Genomic DNA, 19513 nt, shown 5'->3' on the forward strand with positions numbered 1-19513 from the left:
ACGCTATGTCACATCTATGAAACTCCCGCCCTGCGTCCTGATTGGCTAAACCATAAAGTTGGTTGGAGAAATCACTCTCAATGGAAGAGGTCCCAGATGGATGTGAGTGAAGCTAGGCGGAACGACATTCATCTGGCTAGGGTCAGGTTATGATGTAGTAGCCTATGTGATGAGATCAAACTCCCAATAGACTTGCTTAAGATGAGTTGAATATAACAACCTGTGTAGGTTTTTATAGACCGTATTATGCTTTCAATGCATTTAATATATTTTAAGTCAATTTATCAATTAGTTTCCACAAAATTCACCAGAAGTCATCATTTAAGGGGTTATTTTTCAAAATGTTCGTCACGGGGGAGCATGCCCCTGAACCCCACTAGCATTTGGGAGACCAAAAGTATTTTATGTTTTGGGGCCCAAATTCTCCAGCAGCAAATAATTTGCATTTTTGTACATTGTGACCACCTATTTCATTTTTGAATCACAAAGTATGTGAGACAGCAAGGGACAAGATTGTGTGCGCGTGTAGCCTACTGTGTATGGTAGTGGGCCTATTTGGAAGAAAGTCCAGGGCCTTTTTTTAGTCCCAGTCCGTCCTTCCTTGCTACCATGTGAATTCGAAGTATTCCACCAGGATGAATGATGAGATGGGTACAGAACTGTATGTAGGCCTAATATAATTAAATTAAAGTTACTTTTCTCGTAACTTTATGCTTTCATGTGATATGATACGATGTCTGTGTATACTTCGCGTGTAGTTCAACAGAGAATAATGGTGAGTTTGGACGCACTTTGGACGTGCGCTGCCACTTGTGTGAGGAGACGACGTAATGTTTACATGCCGTGTACATGCAGTTCTAGCTGTTGCGTAACGTGTTAGTTTACGTTCCAAAGGGAGGGAACCGCTCGAACCGCTAGAGGGCTCAGAAGGAGCAGCAGGAGTACGCCCTCGTCCGTGTCGCGCTTTGTGTATATCTAGATTTTCTGTTTAAATGTTGATATTGTTTGGAGAAAATGGATTTTGGTGAGCTATTTGACGAACGAACGTTTCCATTTTCGGACTTTCAGGAGTTTACGGTATGTAACTACCAGTTCTGTGACTTTAGTACGCGAGTTAACATTAGCTCTAGCTCGTTGGCAGTGGTGGCTTGTCACGTTAGCTGACGTTAATGAGCTTTACTAGCTATGCTAGAAGTATTTAACTAAGGCAACTTATCGCCAAATAACGTTGGTCTTTAAAGATACCTGACATTATTCGAATGTGACGACTGCAAGGCGTGGTACGTGTGTTTGTAGCTGTATAATCGGTAAACAAAGTGATGACTGGGTCGTACGGCAGAACAATTTCCTAACTAGCATGCATCAGACTGGCTTGGTTTCTATGCTATCTAATGTTATCTATAACTCAATAGATATCCATGGCTGTAACTCAAGTGAGTTAACTTATAGCTAGCTAGCTAATGTTACCTTTAATGTGCATGTCAACACTTGCAGGAATAACGTTTTATTTTGAATACATTGTCATCAATGGTCAGGCGCACGGAGTCGGTAAAAATAAATATCAGGAAACGTTCCTGTGACCCACCATTTTGCTGTCGATGTCGTTTCCTTGTAGCTGCTAACCATAACATGGGGAGCTAGTGCTAAGCTAACAATACACAATCAGAAGTTTATTAACTGCAAATGACGTTGTCCTATGTACCTTTTCACTAATATAACTAGATTCTGTCAGGTAATAGTACGTAGTTTGGCATGTATTATCATCGCATAGATTTGGACAGGCTCCTCCCTCTGTATGCAACTAATGCAGCTAACATTGTTTTGTTACAGTTTCTACCCGGACACCAGCAACTGGCAGACCGTGTTCGAAAGCGTTTATACTATGGCCTTGATCCGGATAGTTCGTTGGATACCCTGTCATGCCCAGTGACAGGTGATTTGCATTATACTTGTACACAATGACATGGCAACTGATATTTTAAACACCCAGAGACATTTTTTTGAATTGCATCGCACTCAGTGTCATAGAAGACGGCATTGTCTAAATAAAGATAATGAAGAATATATATCAGAATCATTTTATTGAGTTTTTGTTTTCGTTTCCACATGAAAAAGAAAATACAAGGAATTGGTGAAATAGTGCAAGACACATAAGAAGTATTTAAATACAATAATAATATAATATAAGCCTATACATATATGTACAAATATGACAAAGTGCAGATGCAGAAAGGGGGATATGTTTTGTTGAGGGGACCAATTGCAGAGGGGAAGAAACCAGCTGTGGCGTGAGGTCCTGGTCATGATGGACCGCAGCCTCAGGGGGGAATGTCTCAAAAAGACTGTGTCCGGGGTGGGAGGGGTCTGCAGCATTCTTTCCTGTCCGCCTCAAGGTCAAGGTACAGACTTTGGAGAGAAGGCAGGCTGCAGCCAATCACTCTCTCAGCAGAGCAAATGATGCATAATATACATTTTGGTACAGTTTACATTTAATATAGTGACAAATGACTGATGGCACAATTAGTATTTTTGTCAGATGGGTACAGTTGAGTCAAAGAGCTTGTTGTTTTACGATGATAGACTTGTGGTGAAGTTGGCCACCTACATAAAAAACGTCCTCTGTTTGCTAGACATTGCCGTGGAGCTGCTCCAAAAATCTGCACCAAGCCCAATCCGCAAACTCCAGAAAAAATATGCTGCCCATGTAGCCAGGTGAGTGTCCCAGCCTAAGGCGGAGATCACATTAGGCAGCGGCAAGTGTAACGCAACGCTCAGACCATAATAAGTTCTATCTCATTCCTATGGTAACACAAACGGTTTGCCTTAACTGACAATTGTATACGCTCGCGTTGCGCTTTGAAAGTTGAACCAAGCTCAACGCTCAGCTTGTTCAACGCTAGCGTTACGCCAGCGTTGCCACCTTTCCGCTGCCAAACCATAGAGAACAATAGGAAACCTGCCGCTGGCTAATGTGATCCCCGCCTAAGAGTCAATGTATACCTGGATACAGGTGTACTTGCTATACATGTGTACCAGGTGTACATGTAGTCTCTATATACTATTTTGCTGTTGCAGAAATCACTCTGCAAACAACTTCAATCACTCAGTCACTATGTTTGAAAGAATATCAATCTATTGGTCTGTATTTTCTCTTACTTAAATAGGGCATGTATACAAATGAAAACGTGTGCTGACTGTACACTGCTTTAGATAAAGCATCTGCAAGATGAAGAGAGTAAAATAGATGCTGATAGATTTGATTTCTCTTGAAACTAAATGTTGAAGCTGCATGGAGTGTCTGGGCAGTGCATGCTGTTGAAAAGTGCATGGGCCTTTGGTACTTTGGGTACTTCTCACATTTGAACCGATATCCGTACCGATATAAGGACGTGTTGTTCAGTACCAGTACCCAACGGTACTTTTTTTGGTACTTTACTCTGCAGTGATGTGTATTGCGTACTCATTGGCAAACAAAACAATTTGTTTGACCAGCTCCTCTCACTTGTTCATAGAATATTGAAACTGGGATAGATTGTCTCCTCAGATATCAGATAGGCTGACAGCTGATATCTGACAGATATGTCCATGACAAAAAATTGTTCGATGATAGTTGGTGTGCATGCGAAATTCATTGGATATCTGAACACGCATAATAGCCGTTTTTTATATTACATCAAAACGGCTGTTTCACACCTCTATTTCTAGGTAATTATTGGATGGTGTAAACTTAAAAGTAACTGCCGTATAGCACCTTTTATGGAGGTAAAATCAGAGGATTTTAAGGCCGTTTACTTAAAAACGACACAAACCAATTAACGACTACCAAAATTGTTGTTGATTAATTTAATAGCTGACAACTAATCGATGAATTGATTAATTGTTGAAGCCCTTATTAGTTGTGATCTCTAAAAGCAGGCCAGTTTCATGTCATCATAGCTGTTTGCTAAAGTTCTTGTCCTTTATTGTTGTTGATGTTGTTGTCACTCTCAGGGAAGCCTGCATTTCGCCCTGTGCGATGATGCTGGCCCTGGTGTACATTGAGAGACTACGACACAGAAACCCTGAATACCTGCAACAGATCTCCTCCTCAGACCTCTTTCTGATATCCATGGTACGTGTGTGTGTGTGTGTGTGTGTGTGTGTGTGTGTGTGTGTGTGTGTGTGTGTGTGTGTGTGTGTGTGTGTGTGTTTTGTGTGATACCAACAAATGTTGTATTTGCCAGTAATATTGTCGTATTTTAAGTAGGTGGTTTAATGACGGCTTGTTTTGCAAGGTGAATAGACCTCTGAAGTTCGCCTACAAAAAAGAACCAAAATGGCCATCTTTGTCCATATAAGGAGATCCGGTTGTTAATTGAAGCTAACTACCTATGGCATTTTGTTGTTCTTTTACCATGTAATGCAGTTTCAAACAGCTTTTTTGTGGTGGATGCCATTGCTATATTTATAAAGTGATGAGCAAGATTAAGATGATCGACTCTGTGGAAACTGTCCTATGGCAGCCTATTCTCCTTTGGTTTTGTTCTCTGTAGTAATCGAGAAGCAAAAATGCCTCTTGATGGATGCAAATGGGCAGTGGTGTTAATTTGATATTCTTGTATGCTCATATGCAGATGGTGGCCAGTAAGTACCTGTACGATGAAGGTGAAGAGGAAGAGGTTTTTAATGACGAATGGGGAGCCGCGGGGAAACTGGACGTGCAGACTGTCAACAACCTGGAGATGAACTTCCTCAATGCTATTGTGAGTGTCACACAATGCTATTGTGAGTGCCAACGCATGCTGACCTTAAATAGTTCAGTACATGTCGGCACAGACATTATTTATGTAAGGAGTATATGTTACAGCTCAAAGGGAGTGTGTCTACTGCGAAATGTTTTTCTACCGTAGGAAAAAAAATGCCACTGAAAAATTGGGCTATCTGAGGGCACTTGAAAACAAGCACTAATTCCTTTGTTCAGTCCGCATTGGACACAGATTATTGTCTGAAAGCCTTATCCTGCTGTGGTTAGTATGTCAGCTCATAATTGAACGCCAGCAGTAAAGATTTTGCATGGCAAAGACATTGCTTGGTCATGATGTTGGGTCTGTTATGAAGTGGTGCCACAGCATGTCCAAAAATGGGCGCCCAGCAGAATGTGAGGATTGTGCCTGTTGTATTTTAGGAATGGAGCCTGTACACGGACCCTAGTGAGTTGTTTGACATCCTGACTCAACTGGAAGCAAGGTTAGTGGCACACACACACACACACACACAGATATAATTACTTCTTGACTGGAGTTACAACATACTCTGTGGCTGGGGTCGTAACCTGTGCAATAGGGCATTGGGGTTGTATTTCCTAAGATCAGAGGTGTTAGTGTGAGGATCATAACGCTTACAAGCAGGGCTCTACGCTAACATTTTTTTCCAGGAACACTTGTGCGCCCAAGTTAAAAAATTTAGGAGCACAGACAAAAATTTGGGCGCACAGTCAGTTCTGTACTTAACTTAAACATAATCTAACATTACACTGCAGCTAACACTTAAACATGCCAGTGCACCAATTCTTGAATATTAAGAATGACTGACAACATTTAGGCTACAGGAAATAGGATTTTAAAGATCAGTGCCTACTTTATTTTCAGTCTGTTCTATTTTCCTACATTTTGTTAATATAAAAAAGTATAATACATTGCCATATTTGCATTTAGCCTGTATATCAAGTATCCTGCCAAATGTAGGCTAATTTATTTATTTGTGAATCCATCTGTAGCTAATCCAAATATGCCCATGGTGACCTATCTGACTGCATACTGCCTAATACTACTACTAAAACAGTCCATTTTCTCTTCCACAAAACCCAACATAGGCTAATCAAGGATATATATATATACTTTTACTTTTTATTTGAAATATCTGCATTGATGGGGGCAGTAGGCAAACTTTAGGCCTACTTTCGTTTTGCACTTCAGCTTGTATTCGGTGTAAACAAACAAGCATGCGTGGAAGCCTGGAGTGGTCAGTAGCGTTCTACCTTTGAATAAAATGGGAGTATTATGGGAAGCTACTTTTGTGCCTGTTCGCTACAGCAAAATTTTGCATATTGCAGCCAATACGTCAACTGGGCTAAAAGGCATGTTAGGTTACCTTTCCTTCTCTCACTGCATTCTCAGAATCTCATCCTGTTCCTCCGATATCCAATGAATTCGCTGGATAGAAGAACTAATTTCTTCAATCTTTGCATCTTGGCTGGCTAGTCTAACTTTCCACTTTTTCTGCATGCTCTTGGATTTGATAGAGGCGACTACTAGCGAGTCAAGCTTGAAACTTCTAGCGTTGATGGGAGGTGTAGTTTTTATGCTGCATTCGCGACGTGATTCTTTTGCACCAGTAATGTTTCTTGATGTTGCGGTGTATTTTGTAGACAAACATTGACATGGTTAGAAGTCATTCGTACCAGTGCGTCTAAATATTTTTTTGCACTCACACGCCATCATTTTTACTCGCATGTGCGAGTGAAATGGGCGCACTGTAGAGCCCTGTTACAAGAGAGCATGAGACTGCTGAATATTGTAACATCTTTACAACTGTAGTAGTGTTACTCTCAAATAGCACATTGTGTACGGGCACATTGTGTACAGACACATGAAGAAAAAACTGCTTCCTGTGACCTCCATTCATTTGTTCACCTGTGCATGGTGGCCTAGTTTATTCTTTATCATACTGTTTAGTGTAATGGAGTCCCTTCTTCCTGTTTCAGCATGTTCGCCTGTGCATGGTGGCCTAGTTTATTCTTTATCATACTGTTTAGTGTAATGGAGTCCCTTCTTCCTGTTTCAGCATGTTTGCCTGTGCATGGTGGCCTAGTTTATTCTTTATCTTACTGTTTAGTGTAATGGAGTCCCTTCTTCCTGTTTCAGCATGTTTGCCTTGACCCACTTAAAGGTCTTTGAACCATGGGACATATATAGTGTACATAATGCATATGGACTACATAGATTTAAGCTTTATGTCCAAAACATCCTATTCCCTTGGGTGTTTTAGATTTCACAAGGATGCAGTCTTCTTTAGATTGAAAAAGGTCCTAATTTTCCCTGAAATGTTAAGTCTTAAGTAAATAGGGGATTTTGTCTTGTAATCTTTGATGTCTCCGTGGCAACCTCAGCATTGCAGAGCGGCAGGGCATAAAGCGAGGCTGGTTCACCTACACGGATCTGTGTGTGCTGTTGGAGCAGTCGTCATGGCGACAGGCTCTGACTGCCATCTATCTACACTTTACCAAGGTGAGCACCTCTCCCTTTTCACCACACACACACACACACACTGTTTTAGGGCCGGGACATACCAACCCGACGACCGACCGTTGGCAGAAAAGCAGTCAGACTGATTAGTCAGCTCCCGTCTCCCCAGGCAAAAGTAAATTGTTTATTCCGTGTCCGAAAGAGTGTTTCATTGGCATCAAACACAAGCAATGACATTAAAATAGTACACAATATACAGTATATTTATATGTTCTTATTGCTTAATCAGTGAAGTCCGAAACTAGTGCCATTTCAGTCTATTGGCTGCTGTTATGGAAATGTACTGTATTACGTCCTGCGCACGCGCAGAATGTACGTTTGGCATTGCTTCAGTGTGTTCCGCGGCACTTTTTTGACCGACTTGGGGAGACGGGAGCCGACTGATCAGTCCGACTGCTTTTCTGCCAACGGTCGGCCGTCGGGTTGTTGTGTCCCGGCCCTTAGAGACACTTAAGCCCTTGTGGTCACACCTCCTGAATAGGTTTAGTTTCGTTCATCAATTGATATGCAAACCAGGTTCTCAGAATCCAGTGGCCGGCGCTCCGCTAGTTCCGCTAGCACTCCGCTAGCTATCATTGACATTCTCCCTCTCCTCTCTCGCCCACAGGTGGCCTGCATGATGGGCCTCCTGTACCTGACCAGCGTGGCCAGTCTGATCGCTGTCTCCTCCGTGCTTCACCAGCTCAGCACCAGCTCCAGCTCCAGCTCCACCCGCGTCGTCCACCTCCTGGACTCCCCCCTTCTCGTCCCAGCGTCGCCCGCAGGCCACCCCAACTGTTGTGTCCCGGACAACGAGAGTCAGGACCACCACGACCACCACCCCGACGACCCCTTTGCCTCCTCACCTTTCCCCATCCTCTCCGACACCCGCCCGGCCTCTGCACTTTCGCCGAACTCGGTGCTCTGTTTCTGGGACACGCTTCTCTCCTCTCTGGCCTTCTCTGATCCAGCTCTACCTCCCCTGCCGAAACCCCAGGCCGTGTTCCCTTCCTTCCTGCTCGGTGCAGCCTGCTCAGACCAGCACCACCCCCTTCAGTGTGCCACTGCCCAGAACGCGTCAATCTCTCACTGCGGTCGCTGGAACCCCTCCGCACTCCTGGGTCCCTGGTTCCCTCCTCCAGCCCTGCTCAGTGGCTCGCCCCTGGCCCAGAACCCCCCCCACCAGAGCAGATGGGTGTCCCTGTCGGGGCACACGTGCTGCCCACACACCTCGCTGCCCTTTGGGAAGGTCCCAGCCCTGCTTGTCCCTGGTTAGGCAGGGCTCACCTTACTGAGGAGAGGCTTTACACAGAATCTAAACCAGCGCAATTGCATTTCTCCCCTCCCTGCGCCATGTCCCCTGCGGAATTCAACTTACGACACAACCAACCTTTATAAAATGATAGTGCTCCCTATTACGGCCCTCGATTTTTCAGTCATTTCTTTTCAACAATTTTTGCCTGCAAGGCAACAGGCCTAGTCACATGTCAGAACCCCTGTCGTAATTGAAGTGGCATGATAGATTATGTTAAATGAAGTTCACCAGGAAACTTTGTAGCTCAGAGATACTGCAGGATGTGGAGAGCTCTAGCAGGTAGTAGAAGACTTTGTTGACCAGTGTCTGTCCTGGTGTTGTAAGGAACAGTGGTGGCTTTGCTGTGTGTGTGTGTGTGTGTGTGTGTGCGTGCCATAGACCGTTCTATACAGTCTATGGTGTGCGTGCGTGTGTGTGAGCATGCTCTTTGCTTCGTTGGCTCAGCTTCTTAAGGGGTGATTTGATGCTTTGGGTTGATGGGGCTTTTTGTGTTTGAGTGCTTGGCCACCACTTTAGAGTGTTTTGTTCATTAACCCAGTTTGACAGAGAGAGACTCTGGAGTGACTTGTAATTACTAAAATGTGTGTGTTCTCGGCAGTTCTCGGGGGCCTGGGTTTGCTCCTGCAGTTTAGGCTCTCGGGTGATGAGTGAGATCAGATGGGGCAGAGAGGGTTTTCATTAAGTTTACATTATCGAAGGTGTTTTCCAAGGTTTGCCTTAACCCAATTAAGCTGTTGGCATATCCTGATATGTTCAGCTAGGAGTTAAATTGAATCTTTTGCAAAAGGGATTTTGTGTGAATGAGTATGCCATGAAAGACTATTTTGGAAGTCCTTGTTCAAAATTATAGTAAAAAGAAATGGATGACATAGTCTGCTCCAACAGGAATAGATAATCTTTCACCATTTTGTTTTCTAGTCACCCTCCAGGTGTACAAATAAGCACTTGTATATGTGGTTGTACAGAAACATAAGACAATGTTGCTCAATCCAATAGAGAGATCAAAGAAGAAATACCGCTACGGTGGAGTAGGAGCAAGGGGCAGTTCTTTTTTTCAATACAGTCAGAGCACAGTTCATATCTGGCCGACCTGCTACTCTGTGGCGGATTCTGTCCACCACTTCATTCTGTAGATAAACTTCACACATGTTCTTCTTGGAAGGTCATTTCCTAAGTGGACAGTTCCCAAGTTCAAACTGTCATTCAGTTGTATCAGAGACCAACACGATGACTTTACAGAAACCGCTTCTGTTAGACTTGACCTTTTCCCTATGACATGGATGTATTATTAGATGTATGAAGAAAAACATTTAAAGATTGGTCAGGAGGGGAGAACAACTTGTTTACAAAAAAAAAAAAAAATCCGCCTCATTTATAGTTATTTTTTCACAGATCCATGACCGATGGGATAATGCAACATTTTATTAATGTAATTTGAATATATTTTTACACTTATTTAGCATTTTGCCAACCAACATCCACTGCACTGAACTGAGAAACAAAACAAAAATGCCCATGTTACTGGTGTCTGTTAGCATCCGAAGTACCTCAGTATGGCATGTCTGGTCATTCTATCTAATCTTCACCTACCAGACCTCAACAGAAAATGTTAAGATTGCTTTTTTTCCATGTTTATAAGGCGTTTTGTGGACATAAGGAACCATTTAAGTTGGATTTCAAGCAACACAGCTTATACAGCAGCAGACCTTGTTCTTTTTTCTCCCTAGATATGATAAGGTAATATCAGTTGAACTGAACCTCAGTTGTTAAAGGATATCTGTTCAGTTTTGAAAACCAGATCATCTGAACACAGTTGGAACACAACACAAACATGAAGTTGTTTTAACGTGCGCACTGTGCATTAATGTATTTATGTTAATGCTTTGCAACCTTATATTTGCTAATGCTACTTACTGTCCCTTTAATACCTTACAAGGCTGTATACACTCTGAGAGAAGACTTTTGTTTTCTTACTCGTGTGTGTGGACTGGAGTCGTGTGAACCGGGAGTGGTGGTCTTGTGCTCAGCCTCATTTCACCTGTGGTCACTCCGTGTCCAGTACTGCCACACAGGGATGTGGCATAGACCAGCAGAATCTGCACTTACATTGGTCAGTCGTCATGGGATTAGAGACCCAACGCACACACAGACACGCACACACACTTCTGATGTAGTCCTACGCCACCCATCATAATTTGGATTGTTTCCGTCTGCAACCATGACGTTATGTTCAAAGCATTTTGGTTCAAATGTGCCATTCCAGAGTTTGTGACGAAGCTGGCAAGTGTAAACAGCCATTGATTAAGGGTGCACAGTATCCTGTAGATAATATGTAAAAAGCGCTCAACCATCTGTAATAAAGCAGCAGTTTCAAAAGTTCAAAGTTGTTGCTTGTCATTTCTATGGCAATAAATCATTTTGTTATTTACTGTCTTTGAAGATGTGCTGAGCCACAGCATGCAAAACCATTTACATGGCTGTGTAAGACTAGAATCTTTTTTTGTGAATTAAGGAGGGATTTGCCTAAAAGGACTTTGGTAAGCAGAACTTGTAGCCTGGGTGCCAGCTGAATTTAGCCCTGCCCACAACATTTGAGGTTGGGAAGTTCGGTCTGGTATGCCAGAACCAAAGCGGTTTTGGACTGACTAGAATTTTGAGTATGACAACGTCAGGCTACAGAACCGGAGGAAGTTATTTGTGTTCATGTTGACTGTTGAGCCACAAATATCCACCATCCATTGCAGAGGTCTTTGAAACCACATGAGGGCGCAGTTGCCCTATGATTTGTGCTATGACGTTCCATTTACAGTACTCGCACAAACCAAGAGATGCAAGTTTCTGTAAAACATTTTTTGCTTCCATTCGATGTTAAAGTCGCATTATTCGCTGTTTGCTATTCAACAGCACTGTATTCAGATATTACACGCTGTTTGCTATTTAACAGCACTGTATTCAGATATTACACGCTTCAGCTGTACTCTCTTTTAATGGTTGATCTCTGTGTAGTTGAATCACTAAAAGACAGTTACATCTCAATGCTAATGAGAACATCTGACATGGAGATAAAGGAACATTTTACCTTGTCAAACATATTCTCACTATCAGTTCCATTTCCACTTAGGGACTTTGCAGTACCATATTGGGAACAATGGATGCAGGCCTCAGAAGATTTCAGAATTCAGTGAAGTAATTGCTTTATCACAAAACTGTATGGTATCTTGATAGCTATTTCTATCTGAGAATATCAGATATGCATTGCATGCTTATGAGATCATGTCTCTTCTATGCAATGCCGATTTCTCCTCTGTATTAATAAACTTCAGTGGTGAACCAACACTATTGATTAATAAATCATGGCGTAGCCTACTCATTTAAACTGGCAGAGCATGGTGCTGTCAAATTTATTCGTATGGGTTCGATTTCAAATTATGTCTCACTGAAATACAGATATCTAATATCTGCTAAAATATATTGGACTACTACTATAGGTGATATTTAATAAAGTTATTTGGTACCATATGGATATTGTATTTACCCCTGGAAAATTAGTTTGAGATATTATCACTTATTTTATCATAAATCTGTACTTACACCAAATAAAATTAATAATGTAGTGTGTGATACAGGTGTTGATAAATCTGAACTGGATACATCTGTGTAGACACTGATCTGTATACACAAATTTAGTGTTTTACTTTAAATTGGAATAGTAGGCTATTGTAAACTTCCAATAGATGAATAGCACATCAAACTACCTTCCAGTGAAAGTGAAAGAGAACATACTATCGTGTCACTCACATGAAGTATACACATTGATGCTAGATTTATGAATAAAATATATATTTATTACATTGGAACATTAGCAGAGGAATAATGGAATAAGTTAGTGGAAAAGATCAAGAATGAACAAGGTGAGTGTGTACTTTTGGAAAAGGTTTTATTCTGAGTGAAAATAAAAGATGACTTTGTGTCTGGGAGGGGAACGTTTCGGCGAGCGGTTCACAGGCGTGCCAGGTGCCTTTAGCACGGCTGGCCGGTGATGAAGTGACCGGGGCGAGTCGGGGCAAGGCAGGGGGAGACCCCCACTTCATGGGTGGCCCACCCTTCCTCCCCCGTTTCCCGCCAAGCCAGGGAGCGCCGCCCTGGTGGGGAGGGGAGTGAAGTGGGCGGCACAGGGGGATAAAAAGAAGAGAGAGAGAGAACGGTAACGTCCAGAAAGAGGTTGAGCGGAGAAAACAAGGGAAAGAAGGTGATGTGGATAAAAGAAAAAAAAAAGTGTTTTTCTTGAATAGTGACATCCCATAGTCCTTTTAATTCTCTTAGGTTGGTCTTAGAAACAGAGTTGGATGTCCTGACACCCTGAGGGTTTGTAGATTGACTTCATCTTCTTCACCACTTCCACCTGGGGGCCTCTTACACAGACATGACGTGCTTGACGAAAGCTGGGGGTTGAAGGAGGGGGGGGGGGGGGGAGAGAGAGAGAAAATACCATTTAGAGCGCCTCGCCATATTCCGTTTAAGGACATCTCTGTAAATAAACGTGTCAGGCACTGGGAAGGCCTGAGACTGCAGTAGGCTAACCATATGTGTCTGTGCATCCCGACATTAAAAGGTGAAAGGGGACAAAACTTACCCTCGTAGTTGACACAGCCGTTGTCGTCCTCCTGACCTGTCATGAGGGCATCAATCTCATCCTCCTTCATCTTCTCACCTGTGGGTATTGGAAAGAAAATAGGCTGTGATCTAAGGGAATGCTAGTGTAGTTCTTAGTCTATACTTTAGATAGGCTAGTAGTTTAAAAATAGACAAAAGTCTCCCATGGTTCTCTGGCGTGACTACTCACCCATTGTGCCCAACACGATACGCAGCTCAGCGCCCAAGACTGTGCCGTTGCCCTCCTTGTCGAAGACGCGCAGACCCTCAACGTAGTCATCATAGGTACCCTTCTGGACCTTGTCCTGCTGTGCCAGCAGGGGCAGGAAAGCGTCGAAGGCCATTCTCTTGTTGGCCATATCTGTCCAGAGAAGACACACGGACAAACCAACATTCGTTAATGTCTGACACACACACACAGATACGGGCACTGCACGCTTTTATCACCTTTTCGATGAATACTGAACTGATGGAAGCCTATAGATATAGAATAGAGCTGATACTTTACTCACTAAATGATACAAAACTGAAATGTAAATGTAAAACCTTGTAAAACAATTAGTACTCTATTCAGTGAGAAACAGGCATGTATCCAGCAGGGTTGTGCAAAATTAAAATTGCAATTCTGCTTCCTGTTTGCTACCTCAATTGAAATGCAAGTGAAATTCAAGAATTTAATTGGAATTTAAGAGCCAGTTTCAATTCAATTCTGGAATTTTGCACACTGCAACATATCGAAGGGTAGATATCAAATATGTGTCATAATACATTCAACAGTCAAGCATGATTCAGAAGCTGATTTAAAATATGTATATTGTAGTGGCTTACCCTCAACGGATGGGCTGCCCAGCAACTTCTTCACCTCTCCGTTGGTGGGGTTCTGGCCCAGAGCGCGCATGATATCGGCAACCTGGTTGTATCCAACCTGGTTGTCACCAACTTTGTCGAAAAGACCGAAAGCCTCCTTGAAGTCTGGACAATGGGAGAGAGAGGTGATGAGAGTGTTAATAGGGTGATAAAACATGGTGGTTTTACTTTACTTAGTGCACTTAGGGACACTTAGTACACTTCCGCTCTCTACTTCTCCTAGGCACGATACTATTGTTATTACTTAGGACTGGAAGTGCACATTAGTACTGCAATAGGCGTTCCTCTCATAACAACTCAGGAAACAAACATTGTTAAAAAAATGTCTTTGCCCTTCCAGATATGTGGTAATTTATACTACATGGTGAGAACTCGTCACATTTCAAGCCACACATTGCTCACATGTTTTTGTACCATGCTTTCCTACCACCTGTCCTACAGTTAGTTCAAAGACATTTCTCCTCTGCTGTCTCTCTCTGTGTCTCTCTGTCCTCCTCCACTAATTGAGCTGAACAGCTGTGTAATCAATGCCCAAGCGGAAGGTACCGCATAGGCGACGTCTGTAGGAGTGAAAAACAAGAGATTGCAATGTGTATGGGATCCACTGGGGTTGTGGAATTGACAGGGATCTGCTGACAGATTAATGGCCATGCATGATTTTGAGCAAGGCCAGCTGCTGCGGGGCAGATCATGTTTAGATGGCATTTAACGGAGTGCGCTGGGCAATCAATACGCCCCAAGAAGCCAACCCTGGCCGTAAAAGGGCAGTGGAGGTCTCGCTGCGACCCAAGCTGCACGCAAGAATGCTGACAGCAGCGTAATCAACACCCGCCAGCATGGACTCTTGCTGAGGAAGGTGCAGCTTAAAACCTGCACACCGATATAACTGACAGATGTACTCGTCATGTCACAGTTCTAATTAATCTAGCGATGAGATTTTACTAACACAGTAGGCACTATCACTATACTTTATTGAAACTAAAGAACATATGTATATTACTAAATGTTTACTCCCCATTGATTGTCTTACATCTAATATAAATATATATTTTGGAGCACACTACTTTTTGAATTAAGAATTATTCTAAATGATCCTCAATGGATGTCTTAATAAAGGACATCTTAGCAAGGGGCTGTAAAGTTCAGTGAATGAAAAAAACTTGAAGGGGTGGCAAGGGCGTTGGTGCAAATGTATTTTGAAAACTGACCCTACGCCATCTTTGAATCTTCAGCCCGTAGCTAGAGATTAGTACAAAGTCCAAGGACCACTGTGCAACTGAAGCCTGTGTTACCACCACTGGGAATAGAATAGTTAAGAATGGCCTCAACAGCTGAGAAACATTTTCCAACACTTTGTGTTGCTACCAAGACAGCAGGTGTTTTGGGGCATGTTTTTATTATGGATACACAAGTCCCATAACAAAAGAATGTTTTTCTCTTTCTGAGAAAAAAAAATTGTGGTTTCGTGGTTTTACTCCCCAAAATAACACATCTACCTGCTCTGGGTATTATAGAAATGTCTTCTGAACAGACTTTTTCACATTATCTTTGTGAGATTTTGTTCATGCTTAACAGTAATTCTGACAATAATTCTATATATCATGGAGAAGAGTTTCAAGATGGAATCTCTTCTTTATCCTGAAAGCTATGTCCATTGACAACCACTACATCTACAACAAGGAAACAAGAGTCTGAGTGTCAACTATCTTGTCAATTGTGTTGTAACATCACATGTGACGACCCATCCTTCAACTGGTACATATATATATTTAAACACTGTAAGATTAGCTAGCCCTCAAACATGCCTGAACACTCCGGCATCTTGTTTTTTTTTTCAGTCAAAGAGGGTACACAGAGCATTGGCTAATTCACAGACAGTACAGCAACTAATTTACACAGAGTACACCATGTGGCCTACTATAAGTGCACAATGCCATGCCGTTTAAAGATGCACTGAGAGTGCTTCCCTGTACTTTTGCTATAGTTGTCGTAGTAGTGATAGAATAGCATAGTATTGTAATTTGTAGTGTAGTATGTTGATTCTGAAACTTTAGAACTGATCAACAGCACACCAAGCTACCTTCTACTGAAAGTGAAAGAGCACATACTATCATGTCACTCACATGAGTATTCATATTGTTGCTAGATTTATGAATAAAACATTTTTATTTCATTGTAACATTATTGTACTTTGTCATGTCATGTCCAGTGATAGAGGCATACCCTCAAAGTCGTGTCCAGCAATAGAGGCCTCAATCTGGGCAACTTAGAATGCCTCCCATACTGTTATTTTCCTATAAAGTTGTGTCCAGCAATAGAGGCCTCAATCTGGGCAATTTAGAATGCTTTCCATACTGTACTTTTCCTATAAAGTCTTGTCCAGCGATGGAGACTTACCCTCAATCTGGCCAAATTAGAATGCTTCCCATACTGTTGGTTTCCTATAAAGTCGAGACTTACCCTCAATCTGGTCAGCGGAGAAGTCACCACCTGCAGCGGGGGCCGCGGCGGGAGCCTCAGCGGGAGCATCACCCTACACAGGCACAAGCACCATGTTAGTTCTACTACTAAAGAGTATCACTACAGAGACACACACAAAGGCATGCACACACACACACACACACACACACAAGCACACATACATACACACACAAGCGTTTACATAGACGTACACATCTTCTTCCGTCAAACACTGTAAGTCCATCTAGAAGTTACTAATGGTAGTGTAGGAACTGAAACGTCTTCTATTTTTTCTTACATATTTCTTTTTTCATAAATTGTATGTATTTTCTGACAAAAGTCTTTTTTTTGTTTTTTTTTTTTGATTATATGATATGAAATCATCCCTGCATATGTCCAATATCTGTTATTCAGAACCAATTGCAGAGTTGAATTGCATGCCTTGACCAGTTTGGTTAAAGACGTATCCTATATTCGCAAAAGATGTGTTGGCAGCCACAGATCCAAACAAAGAGAGAGAGAGAGAGAAAAAGAAATCCATAGAATAATGCAAATATCCACAGTACACACCATGATGATATGTAGATGGAGGAGCGGTTAGGCAGAAGTCAACAGAAGCCGGAGTCCCAGGAGAGTGGTCCTGAACCATGGGCTTAGGCCCTTCTTATTTAAGTTCAGACTGTGATGTCACATGTCGGATCAAGTGTCGCTTTGGAGGTTCTTTAGCTTTCTTAGGGCAAATGGGGAAGGAGACCGATGGCCTTGGCTAGGGGGCTGGACACCGCTCCAGAAGGGGAGGGTGATAAATTTAGAACATGTTCAAGGACTGTTTGAAGACTGCTTGGCTTGGCTCGGCTCAGCAATTTAATTACTCAGATCTGAATAATGGGTTAGTCTTGGGGGCATATAAGATTTGGTGCTAGTGTCCAGCACAATTGACATGTGAAATGCATAATTCAGCATTGTAAGATTTGCTTGTAATTGTGAAATGACTCCTAACCTATGTGTCTAGTTTGCATGGTGCGATATTTTTAACCCATAAGACGGTCGACTCGTCCTCTTATGGTTGGATCATGGGTGCAGTAAAAAGCTGAAGTGAAAAGTGAAAAGACTATGTTCTCTGATTTCCTCTTGTTTCATCTTTACACGCAATACATTAGGAGGGTGTGAAATTCCACTTCATGTGCCAAGCTTTGGATGCTGCTTGTTAGGCAGTTGGCCACTCTATAAACCAACATCAAAGCTTATAACTGTGTTACATTAACCAAAGAGAAAACAGGCAAGTCAACAAATCTTTCTTTGAATCTAAGCTTAATATAACACTTTAAGATTTTAGCCTACAATTCACACAGCATTTGTGGGGCCACTGATTTGTTTACAAGAATATTTATATTCTGCTGTATGTAGCGACTGCATATGTGCTATCCAGTGTCACAAGAACAGGTCTTTCATGTAACATGCCAGCTTCTGAGAGCCACTGATTTAATTGGACGCTTTTGGAGCTATCCGTGGTGCTGATGAAAAGCAAATATGGATGTTTGAGTGCAACAATGTTTCATGTTGTTGGCGGAAACAGCATAGAATAGGGGGGAAAACAACCTCGACAGTGGACACCGTGTTAGAGGGTCTGTTCGACGCGTGTTACATAATTATATGGGTAACACAGAGTAACGCAGCTTCTTTATGCATCCAAGAGGACCTAACCATCGGCGAAGTAAAGGCGATCATGGAGTTGTGTTGTGGTAATGCAATAGTTCCATCCTTTGCAGTGATGCACTTTTATAGCCTCTTTTGAAAGACTACTAGAATAGCCTACATATGTGGTCTCACTTTAATTATGTTTGTTTCGATTTCCACAGTCATTATACAGTGATAGCACGTCAATACAGAAAAAAAAAAACTTTACGGACCTCTCTGTAAGCATAAGCCAGCTAGTTTGCCTCGTGACCTGTGGAACTGGAAGATGCGTCCTTAAACAATATCAATGTACTTTGCATATATCTGTGGTTTATCAGCTACGCTATTATGAGCCCACGTGTGCGACCATACAATGCTTTAAAACTACTATAAAGCAACTTCGAATTAGCCTCTGAGTGCATTTCCAAAAAGGCACACGTGCACGCGCGCGTAGGCTACAGTATACGTCTTCAACGCTCAACACAAGTGTTTATTGCCACCTAAAGTTAGTTGTAACAGAGAATTGACAGAGACAATCAACTCAACTAGCCATCATGTAGAAGCAATGCAGTGACGGACAAAATGACAGTGGAGTTCGCAGCCTGACCCCTTCCCGTTTCTCCGTGTTCCGGTCTGGAAGAAGTGGTGCAGAGGCCGCGCCCCTGAGCAGATGAGTCCTATATTTAGGATCTTCGTCTTCTGTCGTGTCGTGTTTCTTCAGAGGTATTCTGAACAGGTCGCTAGCTTCTCAAGGGGTTGGCGACATGTCTGTCACTCCCACCCACACTCAACCCTTGTCCAGAAGCCTTGGCCTTCCCCCCCACCCACACACACACACACACACACACACACACATACTCTCACCCCCCCCCACCCACACACACATACTCTCACATACTCTCACATTCACACACAGTTGGCTCTTTGTTATTAAACCTACAACACATATTTAGTTTCTAAAGGTGAAAAGATTTTTAACAAGCTTTTAATAACTTTCAACATTTCAGAGAAGTTGAGATGAGATATTGAGAAATTACACTTGAACGTGAAAACATGTGTTTAGTGCCAGCTCCAATCAGTTATTAATTGGTTGTAGGCTAATAGAGATGTAAATGAGAAACAAAATACCACTGCTATCACTGATCATATATTTCTAGAAAAAGGTCATGATCTCTCAAAAATATTTAACATGAATTGAAAACGTGTGACTGTTTGTCAAATGATCTCACAAGACTTTCAATCAAGTGTCTACTTTTCACCTGACTTACATCACATTTCA

At 42.3% G+C, this 19513-nt stretch overlaps 2 protein-coding genes across 2 annotated transcripts; one reads left to right on the plus strand and one right to left on the minus strand.

Annotated features, from left to right (window-relative positions):
* The first annotated feature begins 896 nt into the window (after positions 1–896).
* On the plus strand, positions 897–10956 carry cnppd1 (cyclin Pas1/PHO80 domain containing 1). Its single transcript, XM_048234350.1, has 8 exons — positions 897–1077; positions 1831–1933; positions 2631–2712; positions 3991–4111; positions 4614–4742; positions 5165–5226; positions 7148–7265; positions 7891–10956. The coding sequence occupies exons 1-8, from the start codon at positions 1015–1017 to the stop codon at positions 8536–8538; spliced, it is 1326 nt and encodes a 441-aa protein (XP_048090307.1). The 5' UTR covers positions 897–1014; the 3' UTR covers positions 8539–10956.
* A 1541-nt stretch (positions 10957–12497) lies between these two features.
* On the minus strand, positions 12498–17278 carry mylz3 (myosin, light polypeptide 3, skeletal muscle). Its single transcript, XM_048234357.1, has 6 exons — positions 17128–17278; positions 16558–16630; positions 14059–14202; positions 13421–13591; positions 13211–13288; positions 12498–13019 (listed from the first exon to the last, which is right to left on the minus strand). The coding sequence occupies exons 1-6, from the start codon at positions 17128–17130 to the stop codon at positions 12991–12993; spliced, it is 498 nt and encodes a 165-aa protein (XP_048090314.1). The 5' UTR covers positions 17131–17278; the 3' UTR covers positions 12498–12990.
* Positions 17279–19513: the final 2235 nt, after the last annotated feature.

Source organism: Alosa alosa, chromosome 23, assembly GCF_017589495.1.
Source record: "Alosa alosa isolate M-15738 ecotype Scorff River chromosome 23, AALO_Geno_1.1, whole genome shotgun sequence".
NCBI lineage: Eukaryota > Metazoa > Chordata > Actinopteri > Clupeiformes > Clupeidae > Alosa > Alosa alosa.